The sequence below is a fragment of the Pan troglodytes genome, chromosome 20 (genome assembly GCF_028858775.2).
Source record: "Pan troglodytes isolate AG18354 chromosome 20, NHGRI_mPanTro3-v2.0_pri, whole genome shotgun sequence".
Taxonomy (NCBI): domain Eukaryota; kingdom Metazoa; phylum Chordata; class Mammalia; order Primates; family Hominidae; genus Pan; species Pan troglodytes.
This window is the reverse complement of record NC_072418.2, coordinates 8,738,420-8,756,959: the sequence shown is the minus strand read 5'-3', so window position 1 is coordinate 8,756,959 and position 18,540 is coordinate 8,738,420. Positions and strand designations below refer to the sequence as shown.

The window sequence follows — 18,540 nt, the reverse complement described above, 5'->3', positions numbered from 1 at the left end:
TGGCCTGCCCCAGTTCCTTCTGGCCACAACTTCCATCTGGCCTTCTCTAGCCTCCGTCTAGAGCTTCCCCTCATCACTCCTTGTCTGAGACACCTATTTCCTCCACAGCAATGGCCACAGTCTGTCATGATCTTCTGTTTACTCGTTCTTTCCTTCTTTTCCTTCCTTTTTTTTTTTCTTTTGAGACGGAGTTTCGCTCTTGTTGCCCAGACTGGAGGGCAATGGCGCGATCTCGGCTCACCACAACCTCTGCCTCCCAGGTTCAAGCGATTCTCCTGTCTCAGCCTCCCGAGTAGCTGGGATTACAGGCATGTGCTACCACGCCCGGCTAATCTTGTATTTTTAGTAGAGACGGGGTTTCTCCATGTTGGTCAGGCTGGTCTCGAACTCTCAACCTCAGGTGATTCACCCGCCTCGGCCTCCCAAAGTGCTGGGATTACAGGCATGAGCCACCGTGCCCGGCCGTTTACTTGTTCTTGTCTCCCCCAAGCCTGACTCCATGAGGGCAAGGGCTATTTCTGCCTCCCTCATTCCTAGATTCCTAGGAGTTGGCGGTTCCTGACATTTAGTGGTGGATGAGGAATAAATGAAAACAGACACATCGACGGTGTCTGTAGTTCATGGCCCAACTTTTGTGTTTTGCCCCCCTTCCCTTTGCTTAGCCAACTCCTATGCATCCCTCAGTGCCCAACTGAAACCTCCCCTCTTCTCTGAGCCCTCAGAGTCCCGCTGTGCTTCTCCTGCTCCTTCCTGGGTTGTAGATTCCCATTCTATGACTCTGTTTCTTCCACGACACTGTAACCCTCGAGAGGACACTGTAATCCTCCGTGGGGAGCTGGTTTGACAGATTCACCTTGCGGGGTCCCGAACCCAGGAGGTGCTGGAGTATTTGCGAAGTGGAGCAATGAATGGTTGCGCCGTGAGCATGCGCAGTTGTGTTACTGCCATGATTCGGGGGATGTGTGCATGCCTGGAACGGGGTAGGGGATCCTGCATCTCCCTCCTGTTCTCTGCAGCTTCCTTCCCTTCCCCCCAGGAAGCCAGCCAGCCGCCCCCGCGACGTTACCCTTCTCCTGGGGCCTCAGAGCCCTGCCCATCTCGGGCAGCTTGGACTTGCAGAGACCCATCCGGCCAGCAGCTCTTGGGGTGGTCGCGCCCCGACCCCGCCCAGGCTCTGACTCCTCCTGGCTCGGCTCAACGTCACAAGGGTCCCCGCCCCGGTCATTTTGCGGGAATGACGGGGTCCACCCCTTCGGGGTAGGGGGAGGAAATGAACCCCAAACAGACCCATGGGGAGCCAAGCGGCGGTTCGACCCGACCCGAGTAGGCCTCGGTTGCTATGGTGACGCGGCCTTCTGGGCCCCCCAGGTCCAGAGCGGCAAGGCGCATGCGCAAAGTGCCTGGGAGCCCGCAAGGGGGATTCGTCTCCCTCTTCCCACCCAGGATGCCTCACGGTCCTTGGGTGCTGACGTCACGAGAGAGGGCGGTCCCCCATTTGATGAAGTTAACCGCGTTATATACAAGAGCGCCAGCGACAGAGGCCCGTTAGTTTATCTCAGACTCGGCCTAGGTTTGCTGAGTCTAAAAAGGGACCGTGGTGGACCTTTTGAGGTGACCATAGCCGCCGACGAGCATAAGTGACTGCGCACTGAGGTGGCCACAGTCGCTAAGAAGGTTGCCATCGCGACGCGGCTGCTCGAGGGTTTCGCTTCCGGGTTAGGCGGCCGCAGAAGCGTAGACCGAGTAGCTTGAGCGCCTCTTCCGGTTACCTTTTCCCAGTGCCAGAGGCGCCTAGGGTTGGGGTCCTCGCTCAGGGACAGAGACCCGACACCGAGCGGCGGCTTCCCCGGGATCGAGGGACGCGCACGCCAGAGGAGACGAAAGGAACCCGGGTCGGACCAGATCGGAACCACTGACCATTGCCCATGGCGGCCCTAGTGAGTGTGGATTTGGCGGGGTTCGGGGGTTCCGACGGCGACCTCGGCAACCCCTCACTCACCGCTTCCTCTTTCCGCAGGGCCCTAGCAGCCAGAATGTCACTGAATACGTCGTTCGAGTTCCTAAGTAAGTCCCCAGCCCCATGTCCCACTCCTCTCCACCCCCCAAAAATGAAAACCTTCACGATCTTCTTAGCCAGGCGTTTCTGGCCCTGTCTGTGGTTCTCCCTCCAGACCGGGAGAGACTTGGAGGGCAGGCCTGGGGGGATTAAGCTGAGGCTTCTCTGGGGACAACACTGCTTTTTTGAACGAATGAATGAATGAGTGCATTAATACATGGCGATCCAGCCCTCTGGCCTAACCTTCGAGGAGTATATGGTCCCATGATGCCCAGGCCAGCTGTTAGGACATATTCCTCGTCCTATTTCAAAGTGGTCAGGCTGTCTTTCCTTTCCAGGCCTTTGTACATCCTGTTCCCTCTGCCATGAGTGCCTCCCCTCAACCCCTAAACTGTGACTCTGCTGGGTGAATTCTTGATGATTCTGCAAAACTCAGCTCCAGTATCTTCCTCCTCCAGGAAATACTCCCTGCCTGTCCTCCCTCCTCCCCAAGGCTGAGTTCACAATAATCTCCACATCTTGGGTTCCCCCAAATCTTCGTCCCTCCATCTGCTCTTCTTCTGCCTGGGGTCAGGAGAGGATGGGTCTAGCTTCTCTGGCAGACTGGGAATCCCTGGAGTCTTCCGTATCCAGTGTTGCCAGGCAAAACAGGCTGAATGAAGCTGGGTGGGTTTGTTGAATGAATTGAATTGAATTAATGATTCAATTGAATGGAATGATTGAATTGAATTAATGGTTCAATTGAATTGAGTGATTGAATTAAAGTAATGATTTGATTGAATTAACGATCCGGTTGGGTGGCTGATTGAATTAATGGTTCAATAGCATTGACTGATTAAATTAATGATTGAATTGCTGTATTGGATTGACACTACCTCTTCTAATCCACTCCAGGAATACAACCAAAAAATATAACATCATGGCTTTTAATGCAGCCGATAAAGTCAACTTTGCTACGTGGAATCAGGTAAGTCTCTGAGTCCTGGGGGTCAGGGGCTGGGGTGGTGAGAGAACTTGACCCTGACCTTGGTGATTGTGATAGTTGCTTAACTGTCATAGTCACTAAGTCTTAATTTTCTCACTTTTCTCCAAGTGAAGAAAAGATAGATGACAAAGGGTTGGGTGCAGTAGTTCACACCTGTAATCCCAGCACTTTGGGAGTCTGAGGCAGGAAGCTTGCTTAAGGCTAGGAGTTCGAGACCAGCCTGGGCAATACAATAGCAAGACCCCAACTCTACAAAAAAATAAAAAAGTTAGCCGGGGCTGATAGTGTGGGTCTGTAGTCCTACATAGGAGGCTGAGGTAGGAGGATCGCTTGAGCCCAGGGGTTCAAGGCTGCAGTGAGCTATGATTGTACCACTGCACTCCAGCCTGGATAACAGAGCAAGACCCTGCCTCAAAAAAAAAAAAAAAAAAAAACGGAAATGGCAAAGGCCCAGGCCTAGCTCCTGGGTGTCCCTGTAAGTTAGGTTTGGTAGGCCCACCAGAGGCCTCTCCTTAAAGGAGAACATTTAGAAGCTGTGCCCACTGTTGGACATTTTTGGCCATGGTTTATCTGGGCAAGGGAGGGGACTGCGCTGGGGGCTTTCCCAGAGCCCCTGCCATCAGAGGCTCTAGAAAGGACTTTGGGAGCCATTAAAGCATCTTCAACTGGGAAGTTGTAGCGTGTGTGATCTGGCTGCTATGGGGAGACAAACTGTGGGTTTGAGGGCAAATAAACGGAGACCAAGGTAGAAGCAACTGGACTGGTCTAGGTGAGTCCTGGCAGGGCACTGGAGGCAGTGGAGGTTATGAGATGTGGCTGATTCTGGAGTGTTTTGGAAATGGTATATATGGACCTTAAATCAAGAGCTTAAGGGTAATTCGGATCACATTAGCCACATAGGTCACGATAAATTGTTACATTTGTAGAGATTTTGGTGCCTTAATGTCAGCAAGTGTTGCACAATGAGTTTCTTTTTATTTATTTTATTTTATTTTTTTGTGATGGAGTCTCTTGTCATACAGGCTGGAGTGCAGTGGCGCAACCTGGGCTCACTGCAACCTCCACCTCCCAGGTTCAAGCCATTCTCCCGCCTCAGCCTCCCAAGTAGCTGGGATTACAGGCGCCCATGACCACGCCTAGCTAATTTTTGTATTTTTAGTAGAGACGAAGTTTCGCCATGTTGGTCAGGCTGGTCTTGAACTCCTGACCTCAAGTGATCCACCTGCCTCAGCCTTCCACCATGCCCAGCCTTTTTATTTTTAAGAAATAGATATAGGATCTCACTATGTTGCCCAGGCTGGTCTTTTTTTTTTTTTTTTTTGGGGGGGGGGGACTGAGTCTTGCTTTGTCGCCCAGACTGGAGTGCAGCGCCAGGATCTCGGCTCACTGCAAGCTCCGCCTCCCGGGTTCACGCCATTCTCCTGCCTCAGCCTCCCAAGTAGCTGGGATTACAGGCGCCTGCCATCATGCCCAGCTTATTTTTTGTATTTTTAGTAGAGACGGGGTTTCACCGTGTTAGCCAGGATGGTCTCAATCTCCTGACCTCGTGATCCACCCACCTTGGCCTCCCGAAGTGCTGGGATTACAGGCGTGAGCCACCGCGCCCGGCCTTTTTTTTCTTAAGACAGAGTGTCACTCTATCACCCAGGCTGGAGTGCAGTGGCATGATCTCGGCTCACTGCAACCTCCGCCTCCCAGGTTCAAGCCATTCTGATGCCAGGCTGGTCTTAAACTCCTGAGCTCAAGTGATCCTTCTGCCTTGGCCTCCCAAAGTTCTGGGATTACAGGCGTGAGCCACAGCACAATGAGTTTCGATATGCATGCATTCTGGAGAGATGTGTGGAAATTCTAGGTACTTACATATTTTTGGAAAAGAATCCTGGAACCAGATGCCTGCTGTAGATAATAGGGAAGTCTAATTAATTACTTCTACATTCCTCAGATAAGGAATTTTGCCTCCGATGGCCTGCTTGATGGTCACCAGGTGGTCTTTTTCTCTTTAATTTTAATTTGGAAATAATTTCAAGCTTTTAAGTTGCAAAAATAGAGCACAAGGCTCGCCCAAATTCCCTTTACCCAGATTTGTCAAAGGCTACCGTTCTCCTCCCTTGTTGCCAAGTGGTAAGTTGGTTTTGAGAATCTAGAGCTTGGCCTAGGGCAAGGAAGGGCGTTCCTGGAGAGGGGCACCGTGCAAGCAAAGCCAGGGACCCTGAGACGCTTTGCTTCCTGCTCCCCTAGGCTCGGCTGGAGCGGGACTTGAGCAACAAGAAAATCTACCAAGAGGAGGAGATGCCCGAATCAGGCGCGGGCAGCGAGTTCAACCGCAAGCTTCGGGAGGAGGCTCGGAGGAAGAAGTACGGCATCGTCCTCAAGGAGTTCCGGCCCGAGGACCAGCCCTGGCTGCTCCGGGTCAACGGCAAATCAGGCAGGAAGTAAGTGGTGGGGCGGTGGCGGTGCCGGCTTAGTGACCAGTCCACATCCCCAGGCCTCAACTTACATACTTTGTGGGGTACCCTCTCTGAACCTCAGATTCCCACTGCTGCAGTGGAGGTGCTGGCACTTCCATCCCTGTAGGATTTTATTATTTATTTATTTATTTATTTATGTTATCTTATTTTACTTACTTGTATTTTTTTGAGACAGAGTCTTGCTCTGTCGCCCAGGCTGGAGTGCAGTAGCACGATCTCAGCTCACTGCAACCCACACCTCCCAGGTTCAAGTTATTCTCCTGCCTGAGCCTCCTGAGTAGCTGGGATTACAGGTGCCTGCCACCACCACGCCCAGCTAATTTTTGTATTTTTAGTAGAGACAGGGTTTCACCATATTGGTCAGGCTGGTCTCGAACTTGGCGATCCTCCCGCCTCGGCCTCCCGTAGTGCTGGGATTACAGGCGTGAGCCACCGCGCCCAGCCTACTTATTTATTTTGAGACAGGGTCTCACTCCGTTGCCCACGCTGGAGTGCAGTGGTGCGATCGTAGCTCACTGCAGGCTCCAACTCCTGGGCTCGAGATCTTCCCACCTCAGCATCCTGAGTAGCTGGGACTACAGGCACGCCCCACCATGCCTGGCTAATTTTTGTATTTTTGGTAGAGATGGGGTCTTGCTGCGTTGCTCAAGCTGGTCTTGAACTCCTGGGGTCAAGTGATCCTCCTACCTTGGTCTCCCAAAGTGCGGGATTATAGGTGTGAGCCACTGCCCAGGCCCTGGGGTTGTGTTTTTGAAGACAGTTCACTGAGTTGGTGCTTGTGCCTGGCTCTGAGGCAGCTCTGAGTGCCACAATGCAGGAAGCTTAGGTGGCCAGCCCTGGGGGCTCATGACACTTGAGATGACCTCTCAGAGGGGGCAGACTGAGGGCAGAACAGGAGGGGTCCAGGTTAGGTTGATGAAGGGTGCTCCAGGCACAGCAGTTGGGTGATAGTGACAGACACAGGCAGCTCACACAGGGCAGTGGGTGCCAGGATGTGCTGGGTCCAGCGGAGCCTTGGAGAAAGCTGTAGGCAGGGAAGAGGCACTCACCCAGACCGTCCGGAACTTTGGGGTAGAAAAGAATGAGGTAGAGGCCTCAAGGAGGCTGGGCAGTTGTTTAGGCTTGAGGGAATGGTGGCCCGGGCCAGGTGTCCACTTCAGATTTGGCCATGCCATGGCTGGGCGCGGTGGCTCACGCCTGTAATCCTAGCCCTTTGGGAGGCCGAGGCGGGCGGATTACGTGGGGTCAGGGGTTCGAAACTAGCCTGGCCAACATGATGAAACCCTGTCTCTACTAAAACTACAAAAATTAGCTGGGTGTGGTGGCAGACACCCGTAATCCCAGCTACTCGGGAGGCTGAGGCATGAGAATTGCTTGAACCCGGGAGGTGGATGTTGCAGTGAGCTGAGATGGTGCCACTGCACTCCAGCCTGGGTGCCAGAGCGAGACTCCATCTCAAAAAAAAATATTTGGCCATGCCTTCCCGCCCCATCTTCTCACTTGGCTCCTCAGTTTCCCGGGTATGGCCCACAGATAGCAGAGCTGGAGGCAAATGTAGACAGTTTGACTGCAGGGTTGGGCTCTCCTGAGATAATCTCACACGGTCTTTCCAGAAATGATCCCGATGTGCACACGCCCAGCACTTTGCAGGGTAGGTGCGCCGGCCCTGTTCCCCAGATGTGGAAATTGACGAGGCCCAGGTGGTTGAAGGGCCTGCCCAGGCCTCATGGGCATTTCTTGGTCTTCCTCCTATGGCAAGTGCCATAAAGGAGGCAGGCCCCGGGGGGACACGGCGGGGCTGGAGCTGGTCCCTATGGACCAGGCCATGACCGTGGCTCCCTGCAGGTTCAAGGGCATCAAGAAGGGAGGCGTAACAGAGAACACGTCCTACTACATCTTCACCCAGTGCCCCGACGGGGCCTTCGAGGCCTTCCCCGTGCACAACTGGTACAATTTCACACCGCTGGCCCGGCATCGCACGCTCACTGCCGAGGAGGCCGAGGAGGAGTGGGAGAGGTGAGTGGGCTGGGTGGTGGCTGGGGACAGAAGTGAGGGAAATGGGGTGCCTTGCCATGGGTATATCACCAGGCCCTGTGCTGGGAGCTGGGGACTCAGGGGTAACCAGGGCAGACCCCACTCGGCCGTCTCAGAGCTGTCAGTTCAGGAGCAAACAGATAGGAGGCCTTAGGGCCACAATGGGGCACCCAGAGGGTGCTGCCAGAGCCAGAGTCTGTGACCCGGAGCTCAAATTGGCAGAGCAGGGTGGGGTCTAACTGCCCCCTTGGCTTTCCGCAGGCCGTAGGTCACACAGCCTGATCCACTGCAGGGCAGCAGCTCCAGGCAGGGCACCCGAGGAGGGTTTCTCTAGCAGTGACATCGGCCTCAGAGGTGGGGCGGGTGCAGTGAAGGGCTGTGGAGGGACACAGTGCATGAGGCCAGTGCAGAGTGACTGTGGGCAGGGGGACGAGGCTGGGGGCCCAGAGCACTTGGTCTTGGATGTATGGCTTTGGATGAGACCGTAGGGCCACCACCACCCTAGGGTGCTTGCAGATGGTGGGGAGGGCACTCTGGACGCATCTACAAATGGCATTTGCACAGGTCACAGATGAGCAGATGCTCAAAGAGTCGATGGCTCCCAAAGGTTAAAAAAACACCTTTTCGGCTGGGCGCAGTGGCTCACGCCTGTAATCCCAGCACATTGGGAGGCCGAGGCAGGTGGATCACGAGGTCAGGAGATCGAGACCATCCTGGCTAACACGGTGAAACCCCGTCTCTACTAAAAATACAAAAAATTAGCCGGGCATGGTGGCGGGCGCCTGTAGTCCCAGTTACTCGGGAGGCTGAGGCAGGAGAATGGTGTGAACTGGGAGGCGGAGCTTGCAGTGATCCTAGATGTCGCCAGTGCACTCCAGCCTGGGCGACAGAGCGAGACTCTGTCTCAAAACAAAACAAATAAAACACCTTTTTCCCTCTTTGGTGTTTTTTTGTTTGTTTGTTTGTTTGTGGTTTTTTTTTTTTGAACTGAGTTTCGCTCTTGTTGCCCAGGCTGGACTGCAGTGGCGCAATCTCAGCTCACTGCAACCTCCGACTCCTAGGTTCTAGCAATTCTCCTGCCTCAGCCTCCCAAGTAGAGAAATGGGATTACAGGCATGCACCACCACGCCTGGCTAACTTTGTATTTTTTGTAGAGACAGGGTTTCACCATGTTGGCCAGGTGGTCTCAAACTCCTAACCTCAGGTGATCTGCCCCCCTCAGCCTCCCTAAGTGTGGGGATTACATCCGTGAGCCACCACGCCCGGCCTGTTTTAGTTTTGTTGTTTTGTTTTTTTGAGACCGAATCTTGCTCTGTCACCCAGGCTGGAGTGCAGTGGCGCGATCTCAGCTCACTGCAAGCTCCGCCTCCCGGGTTCATGCCATTCTCCAGCCTCAGCCTCCTGGGTAGCTGGGACTACAGGCGCCCGCCACCATGCCCAGCTAATTTTTTTCTATTTTTTTGGTACAGATGGGGTTTCACCGTGGTCTCGATCTCCTGACCTCGTGATCTGCCTGCCCCAGTCTCCCAAAGTGCTGGGATTACAGGCGTGAGCCACCATGCCCAGCCCCTGCTTTAGTTTTTAATCATTTTCTTTGGTTTTAAAATTTCTGAAGAGTCATAGGTTGGCTCAGCTCCAAAAGCAACCCCGGTAAATGGCACGAAGTCAGAGCGTCCTCCCCACCAGGTCATGAGCCTCTGAGCCTGTGGGGCAGTTTCTGTACCCCTGCTCCCCTGGAACAACAGCCCCCAGGTCTGCCTGCCTGCTCCACTTTGGTTGAGTTCCTGGGGCTCCACTGTAAAATCAGTCGATCAATCATTGCTGGGAGGGCAGGTTCCCTTTTGCTGTATTTTCCTTAGAATCTGCTTTGTAAGTTTTAGGGAGAAGAATTTGGCATTTTATAGAATTGTGTAAAACCTGGATGTTAACCAAAGGAGAAATGCCATCTCTTTTTTTTTTTTTTTTTTTTTTTTTTGAGACAGTCTCACTGTCACCCAGGCTGGAGTGCAGTGGTACCATCTCAGCTCACTGGCTCACTGCAACCTCGACCTCCTGGGTTTAAGCGATTCTGCCTCAGCCTTGCGAGTAGCTGGGACTACACACGTGCACCTCCCCACCTGGCTAATTTTTGTACTTTTAGTAGAGAAGGGGTTTCAGCATATTGCCCAGGCTGGTCTCCAACTCCTGGCCTCAAGTGATCTGCCCGCTTTGGCATCCCAATATGCTGGGATTACAGGTGTGAGCCACGGTGCCCGGCCAGAATGCCATCTCTTGATCAGATGTTAAATCTACTTAGCTAAGAACTGTTCAGGCTGGGCACGTGGAGAGCTAAGAACTGTTCAGGCTGGGCACGTGGAGAACGGATCGCAAGGTCAAGAGTTCGAGACCAGCCTGGCCAAGAGACCAGCCTGGCCAATTTGGTGAAATGCCATCTCTACTAGAAATACAGAAATTAGCCAGGCATGGTGGCGGGCACCTGTAATCCCAGCTACTCGGGAGGCTGAGGCAGGAGAATTGCTTGAACCCGGGAGGCGGAGGTTGTGGTGAGCCGAGATCACACCATTGCACTCCAGTCTCGGTGACAGATCAAGACTCCAACTCAAAAAAAAAAAAAAGAAAAGAAAAGAACAAATGGTGATGGTGTCTCGCCATGTTGCTCAGGCTGGTCTCAAACTCCTGGGTTCAAGCGAGCCTCCAGCCTCGGCCTCCCCTCCCAAAGTGCTGGGATGACAGGCTTGAGCCACTGCACCAAGCTGTCACTGTTTTTTGGTGCATGGCTCAGTGTGGTAAAGCCACTCACAGTGTTAAGCAGCAGTTTCATTATCTTTCACACCAGCCTGGGCCTTGCCCATGTTAGATGCATTCCTATTAAATGCAGTCCTTTTTTTTTTTTTTGGAGACAGAGTCTTACTCTGTCACCGAGGCTGGAGTGCAGTGGGGCAATCTTAGCTTACTGCAACCTCTGCCTCCTGAGTTCAATTGATTCTCCTCCCTCAGCCTCCTGAGTAGTCAGGACTACAGGCACATGCCACCACGCCCGGCTAATTTTTTTATTTTTCTTAGGGATGAGGTTTCACCATGTTGTTCAGGCTGGTCTCAAACTCCTGACCTCAGGTGATCCACTTGCCTCGGCCTCCCAAAGTGCTGGGATTACAGGCGTGAGCCACCGCGCCCAACCTGGCCTGCAGTCCTGTTTTTTAAAGCTTCCCTGAGCAATGAGACAATGTTACATTGTTCCAATGGAAACAGTATGTTTTGTCATTAAAGAAAAATACATCTATAAATTAAGATAACAAAAGATCTGGCTGGGCACGGTGGCTCACACTTGTAATCCCAGCACTTTGGGAGGCCAAGGTGGATCATGAGGTCAGGAGTTCGAGACCAGCCTGTCCAACATGATGAAACCCTGTCTCTACTAAAAATACAAAAAAAAAAAAAAAAAATTAGCTGGGCGTGGTGGCAGGCGCCTGGAACCCTGGCTATCTGGGAGGCTGAGTCAGGAGAATTGCTTGAAGCCAGGAGGCTGAGGTTGCAGTGAGCCGAGATCGCATCACTGCACTCCAGCCTGGGCGACAGAGCGATACTCTGTCTCAGAAAATAAAAAAATAATAAAAAAAATAGCAAGAAACCAGTGTGACTGGATTGGGGCCAGACTCTGAGTCCGAGGGAGGTGCTGAGACTCCAGCAGCACATGGGGACCTACTCTTTGAGGGACTCGGGGCAGAACGGGAAGGCAGGAAGGGCTGGCTCTATCCGTGTGGTTTCAGGGAGTCCTGTGCCACAGCCCAAGTCCCCGGGGGCCACATCACATTGAAGGCTGTGTGGGTGGTGCCCTGGGGCTCGCCCCCTGCAAGCACAGATGCAGGGTGGTGCCAGGCCCGGCATGAGCCCCCCTGTGCCTGGCCCGCAGGAGGAACAAGGTGCTGAACCACTTCAGCATCATGCAGCAGCGGCGGCTCAAGGATCAGGATCAGGACGAGGACGAGGAGGAGAAGGAGAAACGCGGCCGCAGGAAGGCGAGCGAGCTGCGCATCCACGACCTGGAGGACGACCTGGAGATGTCGTCCGATGCCAGTGATGCCAGCGGTGAGGAGGGTGAGTGCGGGCGCCTGGGCATTAGGTCACAGAGGTGCCTGCTCAGGCAGTGCCAGGGAAGGCAAAGTCTACCGTCGCTCACAGCGGCCCTAGAATGAGAGGCAAGTGGGGCCGGGCACAGTGGCTCACGCCTGTCATCCCAGCACTTTGAGAGGCTGAGGCAGGCAGATCACCTGAGATCAGGAGTTTGAGACCAGCCTGGCCAACACAGTGAGACCGTGTCTCTACTGAAAACACAAAAATTAGCTGGGCATGGTGGTGCACGCCTCTAGTGCCAGCTACTCGGGAGACTGAGGCAGGAGAATCGCTTGAACCCGTGAGATGGAGGTTGTGTTGAGCCGAGATCACGCCACTGGACTCCAGCCTGGGCAACAGAGAGAGACTCCGTCTCAGAGAAAAAAGAATGAGAGTCAGGCGAGGCCGCCTGGAGGAGCAGTGATGTCAGTCAGGAGGCAAGGCCAGAGCCCGGGAGAGCTGAGCCATGGCCCTTCTTTTTTTTTTTTTTTTTTTTTTTTTGAGACAGGATCTCTCTCTCTCACACGGGCTGGAGTGTAGTGGTACAATCACAGCTTACTGCAGCCTTGACCTCCCAGGGTCAAGTGATCCTCCCACCTCAGCCTCCTGAGTAGCTGGGACTACAGGCGTGCACCACCACACCCGGCTAATTTTTTTTTTTTTGGAGACAGAGTCTTGCTCTGTTGCCCAGGCTGGAGTGCAATGGCGCAATCTCGGCTCACTGCAACCTCTGCCTCCCAGGTTCAAGTGATTCTCCTGCCTCAGCCTCCCAAGTAGCTGGGACTACAGGCATGCACCACCACGCTGGCTAATTTTTGTATTTTTAGTAGAGATGGGGTTTCACCATGTTGGCCAGGCTGGTCTCAAACTCCCGACCTCAGGTAATCTGCCTGTCTCGGCCTCCTAAAGTGCTGGGATTACAGGCGTGAGCCACCGCGCCCGGCCTAATTTTTGTGTTTTTTGTAGAGACTGGGGTCTCACTCACTGTGTTGCCCAGGATGGTCTGAAACTCCTGGGCTCAAGCCATCCTCCCGCCTCAGCCTGCCAAAGTGCTGGGATGACAGGCATGAGCCACTGCACCTGGCCTGGCTGTGGCCTTTACGGGGGTTCCTATGAGAAACTGCAACTCTAGGTTGACCAGTTTCAATAACTCCTGTGCGCTCCGGGCTGTAGGGGCTGTGTCCCTGGTTATCAGGTGCCTCGCCCGGGTGGTCTGGGAGATGGGGAGTGGTCTGTGAGCGCTAGAGAAGGTGGGTGGGGGTGTGGGGTCTGCCGGGAGTTTGTTTAGGAGAGCTGAGCTCCTGGGCTGGCCCTGGAGGGGCAGTCTCCCCAGTCAGTGAGGCCCCCCAGGATGTCAAAACTGCACAAAATGTGAAAAACACAATAAATACCCACTGCCTTCCTCCTCGCTTTCCCTCCTTTCCTTCCTTTCCTCCCTTCCCAGGCGGCAGAGTCCCTAAGGCCAAGAAGAAGGCGCCGCTGGCCAAGGGCGGCAGGAAGAAGAAGAAGAAGAAGGGTTCAGACGACGAGGCCTTCGAGGACAGCGATGATGGGGACTTCGAGGGCCAAGAGGTGGACTACATGTCAGACGGCTCCAGGTGAGGCCGACGGGAGGCGGCTGCGAGACCCCATGCGGCCTCGCGGGCGCGCGCGCTCATCCTCGGCCGTCCCTGTCTTACAGCAGCTCCCAAGAAGAGCCTGAGAGCAAGGCCAAGGCACCGCAGCAGGAGGAGGGGCCCAAGGGTAGGCGATGGCTGGGCGGGCCGGGGAGATGGGGGCGGTGCTTCCCTGCTCTTGCTCATACCCTGCCCCTCCCAGGTGTCGATGAGCAGAGCGACAGTAGTGAGGAGAGTGAGGAGGAGAAGCCGCCTGAGGAGGAAAAGGAGGAGGAGGAGGAGAAGAAGGCGCCCACCCCGCAGGAGAAGAAGCGCAGGAAAGGTGCGGCGCATGTGGCCCCCATATTGGAGGCTCGGGTCGGGCCCTGGCGCCCTGCCGCCTCCTCCCCTCTCCCCTGCAGGCTTCCCTCATCTGCAGTGGAGATATCAGTGGGCACCGGGTCCCGGGGTTGCTCTGGCCCTGACCCCTTTCCTGTGCCCCACAGACAGCAGCGAGGAGTCGGACAGCTCAGAGGAGAGCGACATTGACAGTGAGGCCTCCTCAGCCCTCTTCATGGCGGTAAGGCCCAGCCCGGTGGCGGGGGAGGCCTGGGCGTCTGTTTGCAGACTCACCCACCTCACCCAACCCTGACCTCCGCAGAAGAAGAAGACGCCACCCAAGAGAGAGCGGAAGCCGTCGGGAGGGAGCTCAAGGGGCAACAGCCGCCCAGGCACACCCAGCGCAGAGGGTGGCAGCACCTCCTCCACCCTGCGGGCGGCTGCCAGCAAACTCGAGCAAGGTGAGCACCCGTGGCCTCCCCACTCCCTGCTCCCCACTCCCCACAGCCACAGCCACAGCCTCCCGACCTCTGTTGGGGCTCAGGACAGAGAGGGGATGGAGATGCGGGTGGAGGCCTGTCTCTCCCTGATCCCCTTGAACCCTAATCATGGCACTGCCCAGCCTGGGGTCCTGCCCAGGGGTTCTGCCTCCTGCCCGCAAGACTCAGCCCTGACCCCACTCCCACAGGGAAGCGGGTGAGCGAGATGCCTGCAGCCAAGCGGTTGCGGCTGGACGCGGGACCCCAGAGCCTGTCCGGGAAGTCGACACCCCAGCCACCATCAGGCAAGACAACACCCAGCAGCGGGTAAGTTGACGAGAACAGCAGGGGGCAGGGCAAGGGCTACTGGGGACAATCTCACTGATGCCACCTTCCCCATCCTCCCATCCTCAGCGACGTGCAGGTGACTGAGGATGCCGTGCGCCGCTACCTGACACGGAAGCCCATGACCACTAAGGACCTGCTGAAAAAGTTCCAGACCAAGAAGACAGGGCTGAGCAGCGAGCAGACAGTGAACGTGCTGGCCCAGATCCTCAAGCGACTCAACCCCGAGCGCAAGATGATCAACGACAAAATGCACTTCTCCCTCAAGGAGTGAGGCTTGGTCCAATACATGGCTCTGCCCCCCAGAACTTAAGGCTCTCACTGCCCCTTCGCCATCCTGGAGTGAGGCTCTGTCCAATACATGGCTCTGCCCTCCAGAACTTCAGGCTCTCAGTGCCCCTTCGCCATCCTGGAGTGAGGCTCTGTCCAATACATGGCTCTGCCCTCCAGAACTTCAGGCTCTCAGTGCCCCTTCGCCATCCTGCTCCCTGACTCCCAGGGCCCCGTAGTTAGCAATTCCGGAAAAGTTAAGCCATCTCCCCCTCTTGTCCTTCCTTCTGGAATCTTCAGATGCCTGTTAGGCCTTCTTATTGTCCTCCTTCTCCTGGCTGAGCCTCCCTCACACTGACCAAGGGCCTGTGCTGCCCACTGGGTAACTTCTACAGTTCTCCCTTCCACTTCCCTAAGTCTCTCTTCAGCTGTGACTTATCCACCACATAGCCCAGTAAGTCTTCAGTTTTGGCTGGGCATGATGGTGAGTGCCTGCAGTCCCAGCTACTTGGGAGGCTAAGCCCAGTTCAAGGCTGCAGTGAACTATGATGGTGCCACTGCATTCTAGCCTGGGTGACAGAATGAAATCCTGGCACACACACAAAAAAGTAGCCAGGCATGGTGGTGGGCGCCTGTTGTCTCAGCTCTTCCATAGGCTGAGGCACGAGATTCACTTGAACCTGGGAGGTGGAGGTTGCTGTGAGCCGACACCACGCCACTGCACTCCAGCCTGGGTGACAGTGAGACTCTGTCTCAATAAATAAAAAATAATAATAAATTGCTCAGATTTCTGTTTCCTTTTTAGATCTGCTACTCTGTTTGGATAATGTCTTATTCCTTATGTTTTGGCCCCATCTTTCATGGTTTTATTTTTATTTATTTTTTAGGTTTTGAGACAGGGTCTTGCTCTGTTGCCCAGGCTGGATTGCAGTGTCCACCGTCTTGGCTCCCTGCAACCTCCACCTCTTGGGCTGAAGCGATCCTCCCACCTTAACCTTTCAAGTAGTGCACACCACCATGCCCAGCTAATTTTTTAATTTTTTGTAGAGGTGAGGTCTCACTGTATTGCCCAGGTCAGTCTTGAACTCATGGGCTTAAGCAATCCTCCCACCTCAGCCTCCTGAGTAGCTGGGACCACAGGCGTGTACCATTAAATGCCTGGCTAATGTGTTTTGTTTTTGTTTTTGTTTGAGACGGAGTTTCACTCTTGTTGCCCAGGCTAGAGTGCAGTGGTACAATCTCGGCTTACTGCGACCTCTGGTTCCTGGGCTCAAGCAGTTATCCTGCCTCAGCCTCCCAAGTAGCTGGGATTACAGGCACCTGCCACCGTGCCTGGCTAATTTTTGTATTTTTAGTAGAGATGGTGTTTCACCATGTTGGCCAGGCTGGTCTCGAACTCCTGGCCACAGGTGATCTGCCTGCCTCGGCCTCCCAAAGTACTGGGATTGCAGGCGTGAGCCACTGCACCCACCCACACCTGGCTGATGTTTTTATTTTACGCATCCTGACTGAGGTCTGACAAACCTAGAAGCTGAAGTTCCCGGGCATCCTTTTGTTTCTTCTGACTCCCCTTAGTGATAGATTTCCTTGTGATTTGGGATCGGATGCTCATGGCCAGCTGGGGGCTCTGTGGGAATCCGGGGTGGCCTACTTTGCAGGCAGTCCTTCCAGATGGTTCCGCCTTGGCTTTCGCTAGCTACCCAGGGGCGCCAGCCCCAGCCCATTTTGTGTGTGGTTCTCAGCTTGCAGGTGGCCACCAAAGCCAACCCCCCCACCGCCCCGATTGCGGGTCCCTATGTTTCAGGTTCCCAGTGATGTTTCGGGGGGCTCTGCCTTCTTAGAAGCTCGGTCATGCATATATTTGATCTGGCGTTGTCAGGCATTCTGTAAGGGAGGGCTTTTCCAGTTCCTGGAAATGGAACTGGAAAATGTGGCTGGAAACATTAATATGGCTGGAAATGGAATTTGCCTGCAGCCACTACTTTTGAACCCATCTTCCGGGCGATCCCTTCTGTCTTGCCGGTGGTTGGAAACTTGCAGGTGGAAGTCTTCCCCACCCAGTTCTGCAGCCCTTGGCTGCTGAGCAGGAATGCCTGAGATGTCCGGCTAATTCCTCGGAATGTCCCAGTTCAGGCCAACCTCCCTCCCCCTTCTCCCACCAGGCCTTCTTGGGCAGCAGGGAGGCAGCTCTGGAGGGAGCCGCTGCCTCAGCAGTTTCGCCCCAGCCACCCCCACTGCCTGGGCCTTCATCTAAGGAGGCTGGGTGGTGAGGCCCTGTGGTGAGGAGCAGGGGTTTTGCATTCACGGAGGACCTGGGTTCAAATACCAGGACCGTTGCTTAATTCTGGGTGACTTCAGGCTTTTTTTTTTTTTTTTTTTAGATGGGGTCTCGCTCTGTCGCCCAGGCTGGAGTGCAGTGACATGATCTCCGCTCACTGCAGCCTCCGCCTCCTGGGTTCAAGCAATTCTACCTCAGTCTCCTGAGTAGCTGGGATGACAGGCATGCCCCACCACGGTCCAGCTAATTTGTTTTTTGGGTTTCTGAGACGGAGTTTCATGCTGCTGCCCAGGCTGGAGTGCAGTGGTGCAATCTTGGCTCACTGCAGCCTCTGCCTCCTGGGTTCCAAGCGATTCTCCTGCCTCAGCCTCCCGAGTAGCTGGGACTACACCCAGCTAATTTTTTAATAGAGATGGAGTTTCACCATGTTGACCGGGCTGGTCTTGAACTCCTGACCTCAGGTGATCTGCCCACCTCGGCTTCCCAAAGTGCTGGGATTACAGGCATGAGCCACTGTGCCCGGCCTAATTTTTGTATTTTCATTAGAGACAGGGATTCACCATGTTGGCCTGGCTGGTCTCAAACTCCCGACCTCAAGTGATCCTCCCACCTCACCCTCCCAAAGTGCTGGGATTATAGGCATGAGCCACTGGGCCCGGCCAAGCTTTTTTTAAGACAGAGTCTCGCTCTGTCGCCCAGGTTTGAGTGCAGTGGCACAATCTCAGCTCACTGCAACCTCCACCTCTCAGGTTCAAGCAATTCTCCTGCCTCAGCCTCCCGAGTAGCTGGGATTACAGGCGCCCACCACCATGCCCAGCTAATTTTTGTATTTTTAATAGAGATGGATTTCACCATGTTGGTCAAGCTGGTCTCAAACTCCTGACCTCAGGTAATCCACCCGCCTCAGCCTCCTGAGGCATGAGCCACCACGCCAAGCCCAGGCTTTTCTTTCCATCGGAAAATTATCTCAATAAGCACTTCAGTAAGAAAAACCACAACATAATCATCGAAGCAATCCCTCATGGATGGAGTTGAGGCCACTTCCAGACTTTCCTAATATGAAGAAGGCATCAGATGTCCCTGTGCTGGCTGTTTCACTCGCCTGTGTGGGAGGAACCCCGCAAACAGGGCTCCTGGGGCAGAGGGTGTAATTTACAATTCCCCAGTAGCAGCTGCTCATCCAAAGAGCTGCTAGCAATTTACACCCCCACCAACAGCACAGGGTGCACCTGGGTCACACGGGTTGTGTGTGAGGATTTTCTGATTTTCCCCAATCTTGTGGGTGCTTAGAGTCAAGCACCCCTTCGGACAATCACAAGCTGTTTGCTTGTTTTTGCATTCGAAGCTACACGGGCACTGCCTTACACTCTAAGTGCCCATCTCTTTCCTCACCAAGCCGAGTAGGAGGGGTTCTGAGGAGCTCCCCTGTACTGGTGAGGGGACTGGGCTCACACACGGCTGGGTATGGAAGCCTCGAGAGCCCTTATCTGTCTGCATCGTGCTAGACGTTACCATGACCTGGACAGCCTCCATCGCCCTGGGGGCTCTGACATGCTTAGATCCCAGGATGGGGCTGCAGTT

General features: G+C 54.5%; 1 protein-coding gene across 1 annotated transcript; it reads left to right on the top strand.

Moving 5' to 3' along the window:
- The first annotated feature begins 1,756 nt into the window (after positions 1-1,756).
- Positions 1,757-14,719, top strand: GTF2F1 (general transcription factor IIF subunit 1). The gene is given in 13 exon segments (NM_001280450.1): positions 1,757-1,937; positions 2,018-2,064; positions 2,951-3,023; positions 5,280-5,473; positions 7,355-7,525; positions 11,454-11,638; positions 13,098-13,251; positions 13,335-13,396; positions 13,472-13,591; positions 13,755-13,828; positions 13,910-14,048; positions 14,276-14,393; positions 14,481-14,719. Coding segments are annotated over 13 exon segments (1,554 nt in total). The 5' UTR covers positions 1,757-1,925; the 3' UTR covers positions 14,686-14,719.
- Positions 14,720-18,540: the final 3,821 nt, after the last annotated feature.